This window comes from Eucyclogobius newberryi, unplaced genomic scaffold, assembly GCF_026437365.1.
Source record: "Eucyclogobius newberryi isolate DKJ021-1_F unplaced genomic scaffold, fEucNew1.0.hap1 SCAF_6, whole genome shotgun sequence".
NCBI classification, from domain to species: domain Eukaryota; kingdom Metazoa; phylum Chordata; class Actinopteri; order Gobiiformes; family Gobiidae; genus Eucyclogobius; species Eucyclogobius newberryi.
The window spans coordinates 30,183,851-30,204,654 of record NW_027316278.1 but is presented as its reverse complement, the minus strand read 5'-3'; the positions used below and the strand labels follow the sequence as shown (position 1 = coordinate 30,204,654).

Sequence of the window (20,804 nt, the reverse complement as noted above, 5' to 3'; positions counted from 1 at the left end):
GTTGCATGCCACGAACCACTGAGTTTTATTAGTATGCTTTATTGCATTTATTCAGATATCCAGTTATTCGGATAAAGACTGACTATTAATTATTTATTCAGTAGAAATAAAGGTGGCAACTCACCTGGAGCTGCTGTCGTGATTGTAGCATAAGGACGCCCTCTTGTGGACGTTACCGGCCATCACAGCAAAGGTGATTATGAACGAGCTAACATGCATTCATGCACATTTTGTAATAATATAAAAATAATTATCGTGTTAGTTCGATCTCGCCATGTACTCTTGATACGATCACAAATCTACCGTCGTCACGTGATGAACTTTACTGAAAAGGGTGGAACTAAAGTCTCTCCTCTCTTGCTCCCGCACGGAACACTTTACGGTTACACGCTGTTTACATCTCATGGCTGCAGAGTAAGTAGCATTACTCATAAGCCTATAATCTACAAACACCGAACACCTAAGGTCAATTTGCTGAGGCGAAGCAACAACAACCTGGTGCTTTTCCTCGTGGAATTAAGTAAGTGAGCACGTTGAACAATAAAGACATTTATGCAGTTTTACACACTATTGAATGTTACTAGAAGCGTGACACAAATTACAACTCAGTCTGTTGCCTGATATGATATATTATGATGACCACACGTTCATGTAAGCTGCTCTTTCATATTTGTTTCATGCATTTGTGGTTTTCAGCCTCAAATATGGAAGAAGAGGATGAATGTCCAGAGTTGGTGCCCATTGAGCCCCAGCCTCCGGTCTCTGTGGGGCAAATACCTGTCACCATCATCACAGGATATCTGGGTAAAGGACCGCTCATTGCACCTGTCCCACCTGTGGTTGTCCTGACCAGCCGTTTGCACCCCTGTCCCTCGTCCCACTTATTTTAGAGTTGAGAATGTGAGTGAAAAGCACAATCTGGCATTTGTCTCACTGTTATACATGGTGTGGAAAAGACATGTCCTGTGGTGACCCGGTGCTGGTGTAAGGCCAGTGCTGACATTGACCTCTGGAGGTCAAATAACTCCACTTCTTCACCGCAGTTACTACTTTTCATCAAGCTACAATACTTTTTAAAATAACTCTGCATATAACCCTTTTTTATAGCTGTATTTTTATATAAGCCTAAATTTATCATTTCCGAGCCTCCATGTTCCACATCCATATTCAACAGAAATGTGCTAAAACATGTTTAGAGGTATTATCTGCCACACAAAAAATGCCACAAGAGCAGAAATTTCCCTTTTAAAAAAATATTATTTAATTTATTTGTATTAGTTTACTATTATTATTTGTTGTATTTAATATGATTTATTTGATCATATTAAATACAACTATTTGTGTATGCCCTGGTTTCTTGTTTGATTTTATAACTTCGACATCATCTTCATCAACTGCCTGGGAATACTTTGCTATTTTGGATGAGTTTCAATTAGACCACCAACATTTCTAATCTTAATTAATTTAGTTTAGTTAATTAAAGGCGGTATGGACGATTTTTCGGCGATTTGTGAACGCAGGTGGAAGTGCGCATGCCACTCCCCCGTGCGGACTGATACAACACACATGTGCGTTTGTTTATTAGCGCGACGGAGCGCATTGCATCGCTCGTCTCCCGTAGATTTCTGTCCACTTCTGCGTCAGCTCGAACTGTCTTTCTCCGTCTTCATTTTGCCCCGTACACTGAGGGAACTATATTATGATAGATCCATGCGCTTAGGCACGCGGAAACATGGGGACGAGCCTGACGCGGCTGCAGGTGAGCGATAGGTGCGTTTTATGATTGATACGTGGCAGGACAAATGATTTATCCACGCCACGAGGAAATATGATAAAAAAATTGCTTAAAAAAATCGTCCATACCACCTTTAAGTTCATGCAAGGTGGCAGAAGTTGTTGTCTTTGAATTTCAATAGAGCAGTTTTGTCAATTTAGTTCAATAGGAGGCAGTGTTTTGTCATTTTATGCAGCAGAACCAGTAAGTAGTCCAAATAACACACCCATTTTTAATAAAGTCCTAGTTTTGGCTTATATTGTGTGTTGAACAAATATGCCATATAATTCATTTTCTACTTAAATGTTGTAACAAACAACATTTTCTCTTCTCAGGAGCTGGAAAAACGACACTTCTAAACTACATCCTGACAGAACAACACAACAAGAGGATTGCTGTGATACTGAATGAATTTGGAGAGGGTATAACTTCTTCCCATATTCTTTCATCATGAACACTCCTGCTGTGTACTAGCTTAGCGGTGTGCACTTAATTCAATTTGAATGGGGCTCGATAGTTAATAGTTTCAAATTGTGAAATTCTGAGTTTAGCATTACTCAATTTTCAAGTATGTATTTAGAGCTATCTAAGCTCAGTCAATGTTAGTGCTGCTTCCAGCTCTTTCTTCCAGGTTTGCGATAGATAAAACACAGATGTCACACTCACATCGGTCACAAAGTTCTGCTTTTACAATATGATGAATGTGGGAAATGTGCTCATTTACAAGAATAAATTCGGGTACCACAACTTTTAACTTATCCATTATAACTTATCTTATCATCTTAATGTCACATCTTTTCAGACATAAACAGACAAAACTTTTTCTTACATAAATGATTGTAGATTACCAAAAGTTGTTCATACTCTCGCCTGTAGGGAGCGCCCTTGAAAAGTCTCTTGCAGTGAGCCAGGCTGGAGAGTTGTACGAAGAGTGGCTGGAACTGAGGAATGGCTGCCTCTGCTGCTCTGTCAAGTATGCAAATATATGTTTAACCTGTGAACATATGTAATAATATGCGCGGATTCTGTTAATCTTGCTGATCTTAAACGTGTTGCTGGTGTTGAATTGCTTTTATGTTTCCCATTGGTTTTCAGGGACAATGGTCTCAAAGCCATTGAGAACCTGATGGAGAAGAAAGGAAAGTTTGACTACATTTTGTTAGAAACCACTGGACTCGCTGATCCAGGTAAAGGGAATCTCACGTCAATATTCCACTATAGCATCTGTAATATGTGCTCACAGGGGTTTAAAAACAACAATAGAATCACAACTGAACCTCACATTAACTAGCACCTAACCAAAGGGCCTGTGCCTTGAAAAAAGAAACATCTAATTTGAGTTAAATTTAATCTTTAGCCATTTTGCAGTGTCTAGAACAGGCGTGTCCCAGCTCTTTCCACAGAGAGCTGCATTTTGAAACGCACACGCCTCAGACAACATGATAAAGTGAATCGTTTGAGTTTGGTGTAGTTTTGACCAGCCTCCACACCTTTGGAACATTAATATTCGGTCAGTATCGCATCAAAACGGTTGTTTTTTCGGTTATGATAGCAGATTTTTACTTCAATTTTACAATGAAAAGTACCGCTTTTGGTTCTTTGGGCCAATTTAGCAGGAACAGAAATGGGTCTGAGGGCTTCATTTGTCCCCTGGGCCGTAGTTTGGACACTCCTGGTCTAGAACAGAAAAATAAATAAATGAAACACAAACAACTTCTATATTATGTAAAATGATTCTGTAATTGTTAAGTACATATTTTAACATGTTTTCATATCTGAGATGATGTTAACTAAATATTTGAGACGAATCCTACATACAGCTTTTTAATTCATCTAATCAATTAACTCTTCCAGAATGTAAAACAGTAAAACTCTTGTGTAAAGTTTAGCTTGTTGACACTTGGACAGCTTCAGAAAAGCATTGGATTTGTGTTTTTGTGGCGCGTTTGGACAGTGTTTTCTCTCCCTGGACGTGAGGTTTCATCAGCTGTGCGTTGGCTTGTGTGTGTTCTCCTGACGCCTCCGGGCCACACACACCCACAGCTCACACATGTCACGCTGTTTATTTGTTTTTGTTTATTTTTACAGGGTTATAGCAAAAACTCTTAATTTTAACGTGCATAAAAACACCAGGAGGTTATAAGGTTATTTGCATTTATTGCTGTGTTTCAGATCACATCACAAAATGTAACATAATTACTAGAGCTGGAGGGCGGGTAAAATTACACTACACACTACACTAGCTGCTTGTCTCCATGGAGATGGTATTGTTTTGCCTGAATGTTCCACAGAATGGCTTTAAAGCTTTCTATTAATTTTTTTTTTTTTTTTAAACCTCAACATCTCTGTAGAGACGAGCGGGCGGTTTGTTCATTTAAAAAATTTTATTAATTAATATAAATGAAAAGGTTAATAATAATTATCATAATAGATACACATCTCAAAGGGCGACACAGTAATAAGAAAACATTAAGTTAACTTTCTGGAGGTAGAATGTCACTTGTATGCCTCTGTAGACATTTTAAAACCACACTTCAGAGCACTCTTCATGGATGTTTTATGCCATATTGTGGAATATTATCTCTAAGGAACAACATTTCCATGGAAACGAGCAGGACGAGGAAAAAGAGACAGCACGACACCAATATAAAAAGCAAGGTAGTGCGTTTTGTGTGTCCTGAACAAACATCTGTACCCAAAAAGGAACGCAAAACAAACAGCATTCAAGATTTAAAGACACAGATATAGGCCACATTATGTACCGCTCTAAACCAAACACAGATTCATATTTAAAGACATAAAACACTAATATAATCGCAATCGTTGTAGGATCATCTAAAAATCATACAGCCCTCCCTTGTGTAGAAAGTGCCCCAGCACATTGAAACGCTCCTGTCACGTCATTGGACGAGATGGGCTTGTTATCGACGAGGACAGCTCTGTCATTGGTCCTGCCACGGCTGTCAATCATAGACGCTCCGTAGGGAATCGCCCCCTTTCTCTCTCGGGGAATGAGTTGGATGAGTTTCGGGGAACGTGCCAATCAAAACCAAGATTTCCATTACACGGCTATCAAATATTTACAAAGCGCTCCTTTTCTGTCCGTGCAGTTTGAGAAAGGCACATATTGTGAACACGCTGTGGCTTATAATAACCATAACTTGGCTTATAATGCACAAAGTAATGGAAACGAAGCGCATGTACCACAGATTCAAAGCTTCGCACCGCTCTTTTATCTTCTCCACAGGGCAAAGGAAAGCAGAGTTTGAAAATGGCACAGTCAGTTCTCCAGTGGACACGGCCATATTACAGAATAGGGATGTCACGATATCAAATTTTACTGTTACAATTACTGTGAGAAAGAACATCACGATTTAACAATTATTCACGATTATTGAGACTGTGACCAAACAACGGGGATATATTTCATTTTCTTTCATTCTCGTGCTCCGACATGTTGCTGTTCCTCAAGTAAAAGACAAAATAAAGTTAAATGTGACATAAATGACCAGATAAAAAAGTTCCTAACAGTTGGGTCTCTTTTTTTAAGGCAATAGATTAGACTAAAAATACTTAATTTTGCTTTTAAAATCATCACGATTTTAGTTTTTTTTAGTTCTTACGATTATATTGTGACCTGAATAATCACGATTATCGATTAACCTGATAATCTTGACATCCCTATTACAGAATATGTCCTATCAATTTCTTAAATATAAAACAAGATAGACTTTTAGCCATTTAACACAAAAATAGTCCTCCAAAGTCGGACGCCTGCGCCAAATAAGGATTGGTTGTATAGAACTCTTGATTATAAAGCCTCAGACCACTGGCCATTTGTAATTATTGGATCACAATTTGAGTAAAAACATATTCATTGTGTCAAATATGGGACGGAAATGGTCTGACCACTCAAAAATGTGTGACTCGATTTGAAATAAAACTTGGTAAGCTTATGCTGGAGCACCGTTATGGCAGTATGGGCCCTTTTGGGAGGCAACTTTTTAACTTCACTGTGATTGTTAAAGTCGCTGGTCATTCATTGGGCCTGACAGGAGCTGGAGGCGTGTCTGTGTTTGAGCTGAATGAACCAGAAAACGCACTGAATCATAATATGCTGATGGGGATATGGTCTGAATAGTACATTTGGCTTTCCGAGTACTACGGACCTATATTAGATCTAAAACAGAACTGTGTCATTTCTAAAACGCAGAAAAAGAGGACCAAAAAGTGGATGAAATAAGCAAACATTAGATCTGTAGAGAATCTCACATGCTTAAGTCTTATCATCACTAATAATCTCTCCACAGGGTAAGTAAGGCTGTAACAAGTTCATTGATTATTCGCTACTAATCAATTATAGAAATGGTTGTCAACTAATTAAGTAACCAAATATACCCTTTTGTCTATAAATATTCTCCATCAGGATGTCCTCAAACTGATTTAAGTTCAGCTTTATCTGGGTAAAATGTATTTTTATTGATTTTATTTTTTTGACAGGGACAATGCAATCATACATAGTTACAAAACAAAGCCGATGTGATGATACAAAGAGTCAAAATCTCATTCACTGGCTTTTTGCATTCTGAACAACTAATAAATAATTTAAAGAATAATACTGGATTTTTGGGGTTTTAAGTATAAATCGCACCAGCCAAAAAATGCATAATAGAGAAGAAAAAAACATATACATGTCGCATTTTTTGGGGGAAATTTATTTGATAAAATCCAATACTAAGAACAGACATTTCATCTTGAAATGCAGTTTAAAATAATAACAGATGAGAGAACATGGTGAATAGGTGTACGTATGCTAACGCTAACACCTTCAGCTACATGAGGCACAGACAGAACTGTGGTAAGTGTCTGGTATGTTAACGTAACATATTAACAGTTATTCAGATAACTATAGCATAAAGAACATGCTAACAAGTTTAGCAAAGCATCAGTTTTACCCCAAAGGGTTAGAGTTATGTTCTAAGTCAATACAAGCTGAAACGCAGACACCACACATATTTTAGCTCCAAAATTGGACTCAAATGTTCTGCTTTTGTTTCCATGTGCTGATTTGCACACGTTGATACTACTTTTATTAATATCCATTGATCTCATTGCATCCACTGGTGTTTATTTTAATGTCTGCGGGAGGATGTTTGACAAACCTTTTGTAATACATTTGTTTAGCACTTCACATAGGATTAGTTGAAATAAGCTGTTAAACCTGTGAGACACACCTAATGTAAAAAGATGAGCCAAACTGACACCCCAATAATGGCCCCTGATTTCAAAGGGCCTTAATAAGCCGTGAAGGCGTCACAAAGGTAATGAAAGTACTTAGGTTTAGCATTTGGAAGTAGCATCTTAGTAGCACTGTGGTGTCAAATCTTTCATTGATATCCTGAATATAAGTACAAGCTAAAAGGCACTACATTTTATTTCATCAATTGACTTGACAATTAATTACACGATATTCAACGTTTTAAAGTGCCCCCTACAGGTCGGACCACTCATTGATCTAAAATGCAATTTAAGTTTTATATATTTAAAATGTTGCTAAAAAATATACAAAGCTTATCCCAGAATAGCTCATTTGTTGGTTGTTGGTTTATAATTTCACTTCCTGTTTGTATTAGATGACATCAAACTAGGAAATTACCTAGCAAACACTGGGAAAAAACTCTAATGTCACACTTTTTTTTTTTATTAGACTCATGAAAAATATGAGAGCGACTTTTTTTTTGTTGCATTAATGTTTAGAGAGTCATTAAGTAGTTTTCTTGTGGGTAAATTATCCATAAAGAGGTATAAATACACCAAATAAATCAACATTAGAAAATCGTAAAAACCTGTCGTACCCCCTAAAGCTACACTTGATCACTGAGCGCAATAACAATGAGATATGATTTAGGAGTGTACAATCAGCAGCTTTTATTACGCACTCGAACCCAGCACCGTTTTCAGCTTTCATGCCCTGATGTCACAAACGTCTCTTCTCAGGCGCCGTGGCCTCCATGTTCTGGGTGGACGCAGAGCTCGGCAGTGACATCTATTTGGACGGTAAGACGTTCCTTTCCTTTTACTTTCTACTAAATTTGGTGATACAATATTGTCATTGTGGGCTGCTGTATCGAGTCATTTTTGGTATAATTTCCCAAATAATTTTTTGACCGCACTACAATTTTGTTGCTTGTTTAAAGAAAGGAAACTTTTTGGACATTTGGACTGTTTTTATGATTTAATCGGGTGTATTTCATTTTGAATTTGTGTAGGTTGTGGTTTAACAACAAAAAATTGTGTTAAATGTATTGGGTTCTTTAAAAACTTGTGATATATTGTAGAATATCATGAGCAATAAATCAATTATTGCAAAATCGTGACATTATCGTATCGTGAGCCGTGTATCACATCGAGGGACCCCGTGATTCCCATCCCTAGTTCAGATCTGTAGAAGACCAGTTTCTTCTTCTCCTTACGTGTTTTCTCTGCTCAATGCCAATGATTTGACCCTGCTCAAACACACTGAAATCTTTTCCATGACCGCGGGATTCGTCTTTCCACATGGCTGTTTCAGAAACTGTGTCTGAAATACTTCTGACTCAAAACATTGTCCCACTCTGATTAAACAGATCTGAATCCTTGTGAACTTAAAAGATGACCTCATATTTTCTTCTCTATTCCGCCTCGTTGAGCTCGTAGACTTGACATCTTGTTTTGAGCGGTAGTAAATACTCAGCTGTGTTCTTTGCTGTTACAGGCCGGAGCGCCATAAGCATGTTCCTAAAATAACCCTGAGAAAGTGAAAGGCATGTGTCCGAGATGCCTCCCCCACGTCTTCACTGATCTTTTGCTTTCTTTAGGTATCGTGACTGTCATTGACGCTAAGTATGGACTGCAGGTCAGTGTTATGGTTCTTCAGTGTTGTATTTTGTCGTAGTTTTCGTCATAGTAACATTTTTGCAAACTTAAAATGAATAAAAAGTTGAATAGGGTTGTGATTAATCAACCAACTCTGACGAGTCGACTATTAAAAATATGGCAGTGGTTTTTGATCATTATTATCGTGTAATCTGGACTACAGACTCTAAAACAAATTTTCTGTGGGAAAAGTGGAGACTTGAGGCAATCTCCACATTAACAATACAAATAACTTTTTGGTTGACAAAATGTATTTATTTCAGCTACATTTCCATGCTATTTCCTCCATTGGTTTGGTGCTGGTTTGTCCACATTTAAGTTGTGATGTAGATCTGGTTTAGTCCTCTTCCTGGTTCCTAGTCCTGGTTTAGTTCTGGTCACGTCCTAGTTTAATTCTAATGTGGTGTATGTGTGTATACTAAATCCTGAATAAAACTGAAAATACTGAGCCAAAAACCTTAAATTTACACAAAAATGAAACTTGCCTGTCAAAATGAAGACAAAGCTTACATTAGACCAACGCTAAATGCTAAAGATGCTAAACTAGCATCTTGGCTGTATTGCCCTAATGGTGGCGCGAACTGTTAATCACCTGACCAGATTTTCTGCTCAAATTATCGGCACGTACTTCACAAGCGATCAGCGGTCATCGTTTTCCTTGCGAGAATTTCCCAAATCAGCTGTTAAATTTGCCGGCGTTCGATCGCGCTTGAAACGCCCGGAACGTGACGAGCGACGCCTCGATAATGGCCTGCGCTTCTGGAGGCGCCGCAGTTAGATTTTAGAGCTCCGCGTTGATCTGTCGTAGCAGTGAGACTTTGACAGAAGGAAGACGGCAGTGACATGTCGCCAAAGGCCAAACGATTATGCCGCCGTAAACAAAGCAAAACAATGTCATTCATTAGAGATGGGACAAGATCGCAGACACAAAAGCTTTACCGCTGTTTAGTTGCGTCTCTCTGTAAGCTCTTTATAGTTCCACAAAGCAGTGCAAATAGTACAATGTTGCTAAATGAATTGCACATTTGAAATTCAGTTACAGTTATGTGGACTGTTTTGGCAGGAATTGTGTCCAAATGTTACTTGTGACTCTTGCGACTTTTCTCTCACAAACCCGCCGGTATCTAGAGCTCGGGATCATGCGTAGAAAAGTCGATGTGACGTGTTGGACATTTCACGCAAACTTAATGAACACAATTATATTTCAGATTTGACTTAACATTTTGCCTGTTTTTCCTCCGTTTGACCATTTTTGTGTAGTTTATGATTGTATTTCCTGGTTGGACATGAGCACAAATAATTCAACAACTGTTACCTAGCAACCACTGTAAACAAACAATGCCATATAACACCTTTGTTTTGTTTGCCATTTAAACGGTCAGAAAAGTGTTTCAGTTTAGTGTAAATTGTTAACGTGAGTAAAACTATGATAAATATTTACCACAGGTGCTATCCTACCAAACAGGATCACATCATAGAACGGCTAACGCTCGGCTAACGCTCGGCTAACGCTCGGCTAACGCTCGGCTAACGCTCGGCTAACGCTCGGCTACGGCTAACGCTCGGCCAAGCTTGGCTAAACCTCGGCCAAGCTTGGCTAAACCTCGGCCAAGCTTGGCTAAACCTCGGCTAGGCTAACGCCTGGCTAACAATACTCTACAGAAAGGACTGAATATTTTCTGATATTGTTTTTGTCATACATTTTGAGTAAGAACTCTTAAAAAATAATTTGCAGTATTTTAGCATCGCTTTTTGTCACCTTGAAGTTCATCTTTTCTTTTTCCCGAACAGCAATTATCGGAGGAGAAAACCGAAGGACTCGTCAATGAAGCTGCCAGGTACGTAACTCCTTGCTTGTGCGCCGTGAGTATCCATCTCCCCCAGACGCCTCCCTTACAGCTGTGTCGTGCGGGTGCAGCAGAACAAATAGCCTCATGGAAAACACCTCCTGCATTCCTCCTCTGTTTGTGTTTTCACCTCCAAACCAAACACGGGTTCCGTAGCGATTGTGTGTGGCGTGCTTTTCGCTCCGCCGCCACCCACATGCACGCGTTTGGCAAACCGCTGTGATGCGGCGTGTTATTGCGTAAACGCGGCTACACAAATATTGTGCTTGGCCGTGTCCTCGCAGTGACCTGGTTTGTTTCTTTTTCAGTCGGTTAAACGAGTAATGAGTAAATGTGTACCCTGAATTTAAGAGCTTTGATGGTCCGCCCCCCTCCAGGCTATGCACACACCCGAAAAGTCATGCATGTGAATACTAGTAATGTGCTAAAGGTTTTGTGAGGGCTAGATTTAGATTTGACCGTTTCAAAATGGAGTAATGTTGCTTTTAAAGGCCAAATATAATATTAACGTGGCTGTTGGTGTAAAATGTATACTTTACAGTTATTCATATACAGTTTTGTTTTATCAGGCAAATAGCGCTGGCAGACATGACTATTATAAACAAGACGGACCTTGCGACGGACGAAGAACTAGCTCAACTCAAAGGTGTTGTCAGGTAAAATTATTAGTTATAATCCAGTTAGAAATAATTTATTCTAAGCATAGAAATTGGATGGAATAACGCAAAGTCAGTATGAAATGTATGTACCATAGAAATGAATGCCATCATTTGTATTTTTTCAATGTGATAAGACGAATGACACGTGACTTATTCCAGTGTTTTTCAGATATGTGGTGTTTGTGTGCCCTCAGGTCCATCAACGGCCTCGTGAAGATTCTGGAGACGCAGCGATCGAGGTAACGCTTCTCAGAGAATCCTCCGGTGGGACGTCCAGGGCCGAGCATCTGTTTGCGCTTGACCTCAGATCTCTGTATCAAAGTCGTTCAGCCGCTACACACCCCCTCGCTCCTCCCCCTCTGAGCAAACACCGGACGCTCGACAGGGTCCGGTTACCCACAAGTCTTTGCCGTCCGACGCCGGAACTCCACTGCTCGAGCCGCTCGTGGTCAGATGGTCTGTTGTCGTCCGATATTGAAACGATAACGGTCTGTTTTAGTGCCGCGGATTAAAAACCTGAACGATTGCTGGCATAATATGTAAAATATAATAATAATTTAAATATATATTAAATTGTTAAAAATGAGAAAACGGTCCCTGCTTGTGCAATTGAAAACCCCAAAAACATACACATGTCCCCAAATGCTCTAGTTATCTGTTGGGTCTCGGCAGGGTCCACGCCAGGGTCCACGGCAGGGTCCGGAACGGAGCGCACATGAAAGGCGGCGTGCAGCGAGGGGTTAATCGGAAAAACGTTCCCACAACCTGCTACAAATGGGTTTGAACTTAGCGCCCGGTGGGGCCGAGTTGAAAGAGTTAGGAAGACTATTTGTGTCCCTGCAGTAATGAAACTAAAGACTGAAGCTGTGTGTTTCAGGGTGGACCTCTCTGAAGTCCTGGATCTGCATTCCTTCGACAGTGAGAATGTGGCCAAGTGAGTGGTTTTATTTATTATTTTATTGTACCCACGACAAATATGTGTTACATGTTCTTCCGAGCTCAAATGCAGAATAAAAACTAACGTCTTGGGGTGCGACCTTTTTATAATAATAATTCACCTTTTTTTTCTCAATGATTTTTTAAAAATATTTTGCCCTGTGAATTAATTTGAATACTGTGCATTATTTATAGCCCTTTAACATGCTCTTGTGTAATGTTACATCTCGTGTTTTACAACTTAAAATAATGTTCCTGCTGAAAGTTTTAATATCAAAAGCTGAGTCTGCTCTTTAACTTTAACCTTCTCACGAAACGTTATTCGTTTTAAAATAGGCCTGCTGTTTTTTGCTTTAGCTTGGTAAGTCTTTCTTTTATGGTGTGGTCAGCTGACGGTAAAACCCCTGAATGTAGCATTGTCCAGCTCCACACTGCAGGCGACGTCAGGTGTGGGAGTCAACTTGAGTGCATTTTTCAACCCGGAAAAACATGTGGCCATATTCCAGAGAAGCACATGAACGCAGCATAATAACTTGCATTTTGATAACTGCAGCAATGCAATCAAAGTAACATGATTAAATCCCTTCCAATACTTTTTAACGAGCTCCTCACTGCGGAGCATCATTCTGACGCGATGCCCTGTAGGTCAGCGCTCAGCTTTATTACAATCTTACAGAATGGTTTCATCTGCATTATTGCCCTTCCACATCCGTGTGAAATGAGGATTAGATTGTTGTACATTATTGGCCAATTTCCCCTGATTATTCCTGGCTCCATTGTCTTTATGCTAAGATTCCAGTGTAGTGCAAATGTGAGTCTCCCCTCAGTGTACTCAGGCTCTAAGCTGCTGCAGAGCTGTGCCTTTTGTCTGCTCCTCTCTTCTGTGTACCCAACACTCTTTGATACTGTTGCTCCTTCTGCTCCTTTCTAATTAACAGACTCTTTCATTCAGCGCGCCCCTGTAGCACCCTAGGGTGGGCATCATATTTTTTGTTGTGTAGAAAGTTTAGCTCATGAATACACTCAATGTTGGTCCTTCATGTGAATGGTGTTAAAGCTCTCTTAACATGGACCAGGTCAGTGTGTATGCAGCCAGCTGCGGAGGATTAGAACTGTGTGTGTCCATCGGCCCCTACTGTGTCCCCCTTGTCCCGACAGATCGCCTCTTTCCCCCTGCCTTTGAGAGCGCGGGCCCCTCCTCCTCTGGGTCCCACGCTGGCTGTTTGAAGCGGCCCCCCACAGCTCCGCCTGTGTGGTACAAACAGCAGCTCCTTAATCTGGTTTAGCCGGACTCACTGAGCATTCGAATAATCATAATTGTATCATATCATGGCGTAATAGTTTAATGTGAGCTGAATTGAAAGTGCAAATTCAATTGATGGTAATCAAAGTGCAAAGACTGAAATTCTTTAAGTCTGATGCTCTGCAAACACAATGTCCTACAATAAGTCTATTGTTTGGACTAAAATAAATGGCATTCTTACACACGTTTAAAATGTGCACTAGGAACATAAATGGCAAATCTGATTGTAACTGCAGGTCAGAGGTCACAGTTACAGGGTTTTCCAAAATCATGAATACATTTTCTTCCTGGAGTTAGATATTCTTTTTATACATCCTGAATATACATTATATATTACATTAATCCAACTGAAATCTGATCAAATGTATCTTTAAATGTATTGGTTGTGGTTTAAGTGTCCGACAGATGTGAAAGGACTCAAGTTTATAACCTTATATGTTAGTTTTCATCAGATCTTTTTGCAGATCAGATTTTGCAAAACTTCAAAACACTATTGACAATGCTAGTGATCATTTCTACTTTCTTTTCTTCTTCTTTTTTAACTTTCAGGACCATTTTGATAAAGTTTTGACGTGGATTATGCTTTAAACTCCACTAATCCAAATGTGTTAGGTATGCAAAGACTTCATCTGTATCAGTATTTGTCTCGACGGGGGGACGAGGGGGGGGGTTTGTTTGGGGGGTCCCAGCGTGAGGTTTGTGGGGTTTAATTGCCGTTCCTAAAGCTTTCCATTGAGGGGCCGGTCATTAGGCATTGATACGCACTGTCGTATATTACACTTTACATCACAGCACTTGCCGTGTGACTTCATACATAACCTGTTCTGTGCCTTTCAGCTCATTGTCGGGTGTAAAATATCCAACTAAAGCCACACAACCACTTCAGATTACACTTTTGTAGCTGTATACTTCTACTTCTTCGACAGTGTTGTATTTTATTACCATTACGCCTTTGTGTTTTTCAGCTCTGTTCTAAGTATTTGTTGCATACTTTAATTCTCTTGCTGTTCTTGAACTGAAAAACCAATAACGACTCTTAAACTTTGCTTCCCTCTTTCATCCGCAGTCTGTCTGAGAAGCTCCAGCTCATGAGATCGTCCCGTCCTCACCTGGATAAGGTAGTTACTCTCCTCCTCTGTTCTCCCCGCGCTCCTCTGTCCTGTGTTTTGTTTGCTAATGCGTCCCGACACATCATTTCCTCTGGCGTAAAGAGCTCGTCTTTACCTGAGGCCATATATCCCCCCCCCCTCACCCCCCCAGGCTGCGACGCCGGCGTGAAAAGTCCCTCCCCCTTTTCTCCCTGGCGGCGGTTTGAGCCGAGGCGTTTGATGTGGTTCAGGTGGTTCAGGTCATATACGCCGCAGACGGTGGAGCTCATAGACGGGCACATAGAGAAGGCTAGACTGACCCGAGCCTACTACTGCTGCTGCTGCTGCTGCCACGGAGACGGGCGTGAAGGGTTCTCGCAGTATAATGAGCAAGAACAAATGCATCATGGACACGGTTCTGTTTTTATTGTTCGTAGTAAAAACAGGGCTTTCAATCGTAGTGGCATCAACATAAACAAAAGACTTTTAATCAGTGCCATTTAATATTTACTAAGTATTGGCCGTAGACATCTTAATTAAAAGCCTCTTGCACGCCCCGTTTAGACTATATTCTGTTTAATTGCAAAACCCTACAATACACTGTCAATATGATCAGAGACTGTTGCATTAACCGTGAGCAAAATGTACTTCTGATATTTTAACCGTGCTATTACAACGTTCCCTCGTCATTAACTGCTCTAAGTTGTATTTAGAGTGACGTTCTATCTCATTTGATCATTATTTTTAAAAATCAGATGGCAGGTGTTACATATAGGGTCCAAAAATGTAAAAAATGCTGCAAACTGTCACTATTAAGAGGTCTTTACAGTTTTTTCCGTTCAATTAACTTGCTTCTATTATTAAGCCTTTAGTTATTGATGAGTTTCTAATTGTAAAACATCATATTCGCTTTTCATAGAAGATTTCCTCGTCATTAATTGTATTTCTGGTATTGCAGTTGTTTTACCAGCAAAACATTAGAAAACTTAAAAGGCTCAATTTGAACTCAAGAGAAGCTTTGAAACTATGAACTAGAAGCTTTACATGTTTGTCTTCCCTGGTGTCTCCATGGCGATGTTACTGCTTTGCCTGGCATGTTCCACACCTTACATGATGCTAACCCTTTTTCTGTGTGAAGATGGGCAAGTTTCACATCCCCATGGAGATGAGCAGGTGGCTGACTTTCCACCAGAGACGTTAGATATTCTCTTTTATGTAAATGTGTTTTAGCAGACAGACAATTGATGATTATATTCTTATTGTTCTAACCTTTTGGAGTGATTTAAAATAAAAAGTGAGTCAATTACTGCCACAAAACGTCCAGCTTTACTTTTGCTCTTTTAACTGTTTAATTATTCATTTCTTATGTGAAGATGTGCCTATGACAGGTCTGAGGACGCAGAGAACTAGAATGCACTTAAGATAAATATATTTAGAATTTTGTAAAGAAAATAAGTGTTATCCCAGAACAGCAATTTTTTTAGGTTTATAATTTTACTTCCTGGTTGGGTTTGATGACATCACACTAGGAAATTACCCAGCAAACACTGGGCAAAAACACATCTAATAATCAATTGTTTTTAATTTGACAAATTAAAATATATGAGAACGACTTTATTTTACCAAACACATGCATGTGTTAGGTAAAATTGGTGACTCTAAATTGGCCCTAGTGAATGAATGTGAGCGTGAACTGTCTGTAATGTCTGTGTCTCTGTGTTGGCCCTGCGACAAGTTGGCCACTGTCCAGGGTGTACCCCGCCTAAGGCCCGAAGTCACTGGGATAGGCTCCAGTCACCCGCGACCCCGAAAGGGAACAAGCGGTAGAAAATGGATGGATGGATGGATGGACTTTATTTTGTTGAATTTATGTTTAGAGTCAAAAAAGTGGTTTCTTTGTCTAAATTCTGGTGTGATGTCACTTCCTTTCATTTTCTACAGGTTTTTTCAAGTTTTCTGCACAAATACCTGCTCGATTGGTGTAAAACTATCATGTACAACAGGTATTCCTACACCAAATAAGGTCAGAATTAGAGAATCCTAAAAACCCATCATAGGCACTTCAAGCAAAGTCTGTCAAGTGTCATTGTCATTGCCCGGATCAGACTCTTAATTACAACCATCACTTTTAACATATATTTTCAGTCTTAGACCAAAAGCAGTCATTACAAATACAAGGTTCTTTTTACGCCCCGGCTGATGGCTCCGTGAATGGCCGCGTGAAAAGCCACAAGTCGTCTCGGCACCTCCGCTCTGAGCCCGGAGCGTGGGGCCCCCGTTTCACACGTACGCACTGCCTCCTCTCCGGGCTTCCTCGCAGCATTTAAAGGGCACTTTGCAGATATTCGGGGGGTTTTGTGTCGAAGTGTTAAGGGTACACACTTCCTCGTCATTTGGTATAACAACAGAAAAACAGCATTCTCATTTACATGAAAAGAGCAACACGGGAGGGGAGGGGGGGCCGGAGGAGGGAGGGGAGGGGGCCGCGGAGCAGGGGGGCCCGGAGGAGGGGGACGGCGGAGCTTCATGCGGGAAAGGCCGACCGGAGAAAACGGAAAACAATGCAGTTATTTGCTCAGACACACAAGCCCCGGCTCGGCTCATCCTGTGATAAAAGTACTCGGGATGGAAAGCAGCAAACGATGTGATCAGAGTGACGGTTACGAGGGTTAAGACAGTCCAAAGTACTAGTACATTGTATATCTGTCGTGCAGTGAAAATAGTCAAAACGGATATAGAAGAGGATTTAACTCAACTTCCCTTAACTAAACATACTAAATGAACAGAAATCACAAACATAGGAACTTGCTTTGGTGATACAGTGCAACATAAAACGGTAAACAATGATACAACAACATATATAAACTCAAAAAGGGCATGCATTAAAGAAAAACAATTTAAATCTGCTCTAAGATCAAATAAAATGGGCTTACTATGTACACAAATGTTACACAATGTGTGGTCTTTGCTATGGATTTTACACAAAGATTGTGTTTTAACCACTAAATATTTGATTGGCTCAAAAGATATGTTTGTCTCTAAATAAAATAACATAAATACAACTAAATGTACCGTCATATTTCCTGTATTTCTTAATAGCGTTAAGATTGTCTTAGGTATGCATAGTTGAGGTAGTCTTGATCTACCTCATGACACTATTTAAGAAACGACTTATGTTGCGTTGATTGTCTGAATATTTTTTTTTTTTTATGATCATTGTGGTAACGACATTAGATGCACATTTCATATAGATTATGTAGGTTGTTTGGTTTGTCACCATGTCGATTTGTTGTTTTATTTACTTGCGTATAATAACGATGTCTTCTACGTATATATCTATATATGACGTCTGTCTTTCTTGGTTGAGATCACATGGCTGTATAACTAAAGAGGATTTCCCCTTTGACATAAAATAATTCTCATACATTTCTATTTTTTATTGTCATCTGTATATTTAGATCTAATTATTATTGTTTTATTCTTTATTATTGAATGAAGAAAATACAATTGAACTTTTAGTCCTCCCACAACGAAGAAATCTCAGTATCACAACGCAAAATAATGACAGCAGCAGAATAATTAGAAATTTACCTTAAATCTAACTGTTTAATCAATACACCGTCATAAAATATACTAATTAATAGAGTAATAATATTGACAGTAAAATAAAATACAACACGCACTCACCACATCACTCATTTTCTTTCTTTCTTCATAATTGGGATTATAGATGGAACTAAACCTGGACTAAAACAGAAGTTAACCAAATACACAAGGACTAAACTGGGAAGTGTAAATACAGCCTATATTACTGTAGGATTAATATACTACAATCAACTTATCTGCATGAACTGCTGCTGACAACTGGACCTTAAGGACAAATACATTCTTATTAGTTGTTTTTCCTCAGTTGTTCTTCTGTGTGTTCCTCCACAGAGCATTTTGACGGTCACATTTGAAGTGCCCGGGGACCTCCCTGAAGACCCCCTGAACGTCTTTGTCCAGGTAAACGCTCGTACGCGCCTCGGCCTCTTGACTCCCGACAATGCCGCTCTTTGAAAAGTAAACGTACATTTTCCGCCGTTCCAGGACCTTCTGTGGGAAAAGCTGTTCAGTAACAAAGAGGGGCGACCCATGACTGTCATCCGGCTAAAGGTACGGCGCGGGACAATGGTCCGTGGTGGTCTGCTGCTGCTGTTTTTATTGTCTGTTCAAATCTGCCACAGAGGTTTCTATGCATACGGTTGTTAATGTTTTACCGTCTCTTGTGACTTGTGACTGCTACTTGAGTAAATGTTGTGTCTAAATGTTGTGTCAGAAGTATTTGTGCTCTGTCTTGTTTTGGTTACTTTTCTCACTATACTTTTTTGGGAAATACAACCCTTTTTGACTGTAAAACTTGTGTGTCTGGGACATAAAACTCCTGCAATGGAAATCATAAATGGATACTTTCAGAATGTACTTTTGGCAGCAGGGGGAAAAAAAGGACCAAAAAAGTCACCTTTTAAAATTAACAATTTACAAATCACTTCTACGAGTGGCACAAATATACCAAAAGACAGACATTTAGATTAGTCTTGTAGTACTAAATACTTTTTGTGTGTTTCTCCTTTGTTTCTTGTTATATTCTTTTTCAAAATTAAAACTAATATATAAAAGGGGAAAAGGAAATCAACTCAAGTAATTATCTGCTACTTTTTACTTGTACTTGAGCAATATTATTTTGAGGTACTCCCTGTATTAAGTACACGACTTTTAATTTACTCGGTCAGTATTTTCCTCGTTCCTCACATTTTAAGAGCATTTCACCATTTAAAAAGTAGAATATTTTGGGTTTTTAATTGTTAGTATTTTTTTATTTCAACCTGAAACTCCATGGAAAGAATATTACAGTAAAATACAAGCGAAGCCCCTTTTTTGAAGCACTCTTCTTCTGCCACCGTGTACTGTACTTGTGCCAGTTCTGGTTTGTACCCACGTGTCCCTCTGCTTTCAGGGCATCGTGGCACTGGCGGGTAAGGACCACCAGGTGATTCTGCAGGGCGTCCACGAGCTGTACGAGCTGAATGAAACGCCACAGGTTTGGGAGGGGAACGCCCGGATCAACAGGCTGGTTTTTATCGGTAAAGAAACGCCTTTGCTCACGTTACTCCTGCGAGATGGATATATTTAGTTCTAATGACTTTTGTGGCATGACTTTGTGTGATTAATACAGCGAGGGACTTTTGGACGTTCAAGCTTGGTGTATTTATACTTATTCTAAATATTTGGGGTGGAACTTTTTCCACCCCAATTTTAACATCGAGTTGGACTTTAATTTATAAATGACACTGAACTGCTTTAAGAGGATTACCTCTATGTTCTCTATACTCGACTTTATATTTTCTGGTACATTTTCAGCTGTTGTTAAGAGATATAGATACTTAAATGACACATTCTCAACTTTCATCAACAGAAACAATTTATATGAGAATGTAAAATTTGAAAAGATTTCTTATTGTATTTATGACTGAACTTTGATTTGAAGTTTACAGCATTGCTGCAGTATTTTATACCTATTTTGCATATATATTGACATATGTAGATGTATTTTTACATTTTTGCTTGTATCATCATGTGTTCTCTAACTTCTGCCCCATTGTCTTGTTTTGTTCCACAGGTAGAAATTTGGATAAGGACTCTTTACAAGAACAGTTCATCTCAAGAGTTTTGCAAAAAAGTGACAAGCAGTAGTTCTGGAATCTCATTTTTATAAATTATTTGAGAAATTGTATTTATGTTGATTGTAAATGGTAAATTTACATTAAAAAAAATCTCATTGTATTTAAAATTCGTTTTTTCTTTAACTCTATCTGAACACACATTGAGCTTCTATCTCACTGTATCTTATTTCCCATGATTCTGAATAAGAGGCGGTCATGTGAGAAGCAGAGCTCACACTACTGTTCAAAGCCTTGTCAGGTGAGGAAATGGGTGGAGTTTTCCCAACTCGGTCATTTGCATTGGAGATGTCCAGCCAGGGTCCGAGCGGCGCTTTTACACATATCCGCTGTTTGCAGAGCGCACCGGAGCGCACCGCGCAGCTGCGCCGTTTCCTACTTCATTCTGATGCTGATGGCCTCGTTAAGGCCACTATTGCCTCTTTTCACGGAGGCCCGCGGGGGGCCCAACCACGGCCATTTTCATGGTCACACCACCCGGGGCCATCCAGAGGTGGCAAACTAAACGAAGCCGCGGGGGCCCAAAGTGCAAACACCGTTATAGGGCGTGGTGTTAAGAGCT

At 39.6% G+C, this 20,804-nt stretch overlaps 1 protein-coding gene across 1 annotated transcript; it reads left to right on the top strand.

Moving 5' to 3' along the window:
- The first annotated feature begins 412 nt into the window (after positions 1 to 412).
- Positions 413 to 20,319, top strand: cbwd (COBW domain containing). Its single transcript, XM_072432699.1, has 16 exons — positions 413 to 520; positions 697 to 804; positions 2,110 to 2,196; positions 2,651 to 2,747; positions 2,870 to 2,961; positions 7,772 to 7,831; positions 8,632 to 8,669; positions 10,481 to 10,527; positions 11,106 to 11,192; positions 11,390 to 11,434; positions 12,073 to 12,129; positions 14,501 to 14,552; positions 18,459 to 18,527; positions 18,612 to 18,677; positions 19,519 to 19,645; positions 20,182 to 20,319. The coding sequence occupies exons 2-16, from the start codon at positions 705 to 707 to the stop codon at positions 20,253 to 20,255; spliced, it is 1,098 nt and encodes a 365-aa protein (XP_072288800.1). The 5' UTR covers positions 413 to 520; positions 697 to 704; the 3' UTR covers positions 20,256 to 20,319.
- Positions 20,320 to 20,804: the final 485 nt, after the last annotated feature.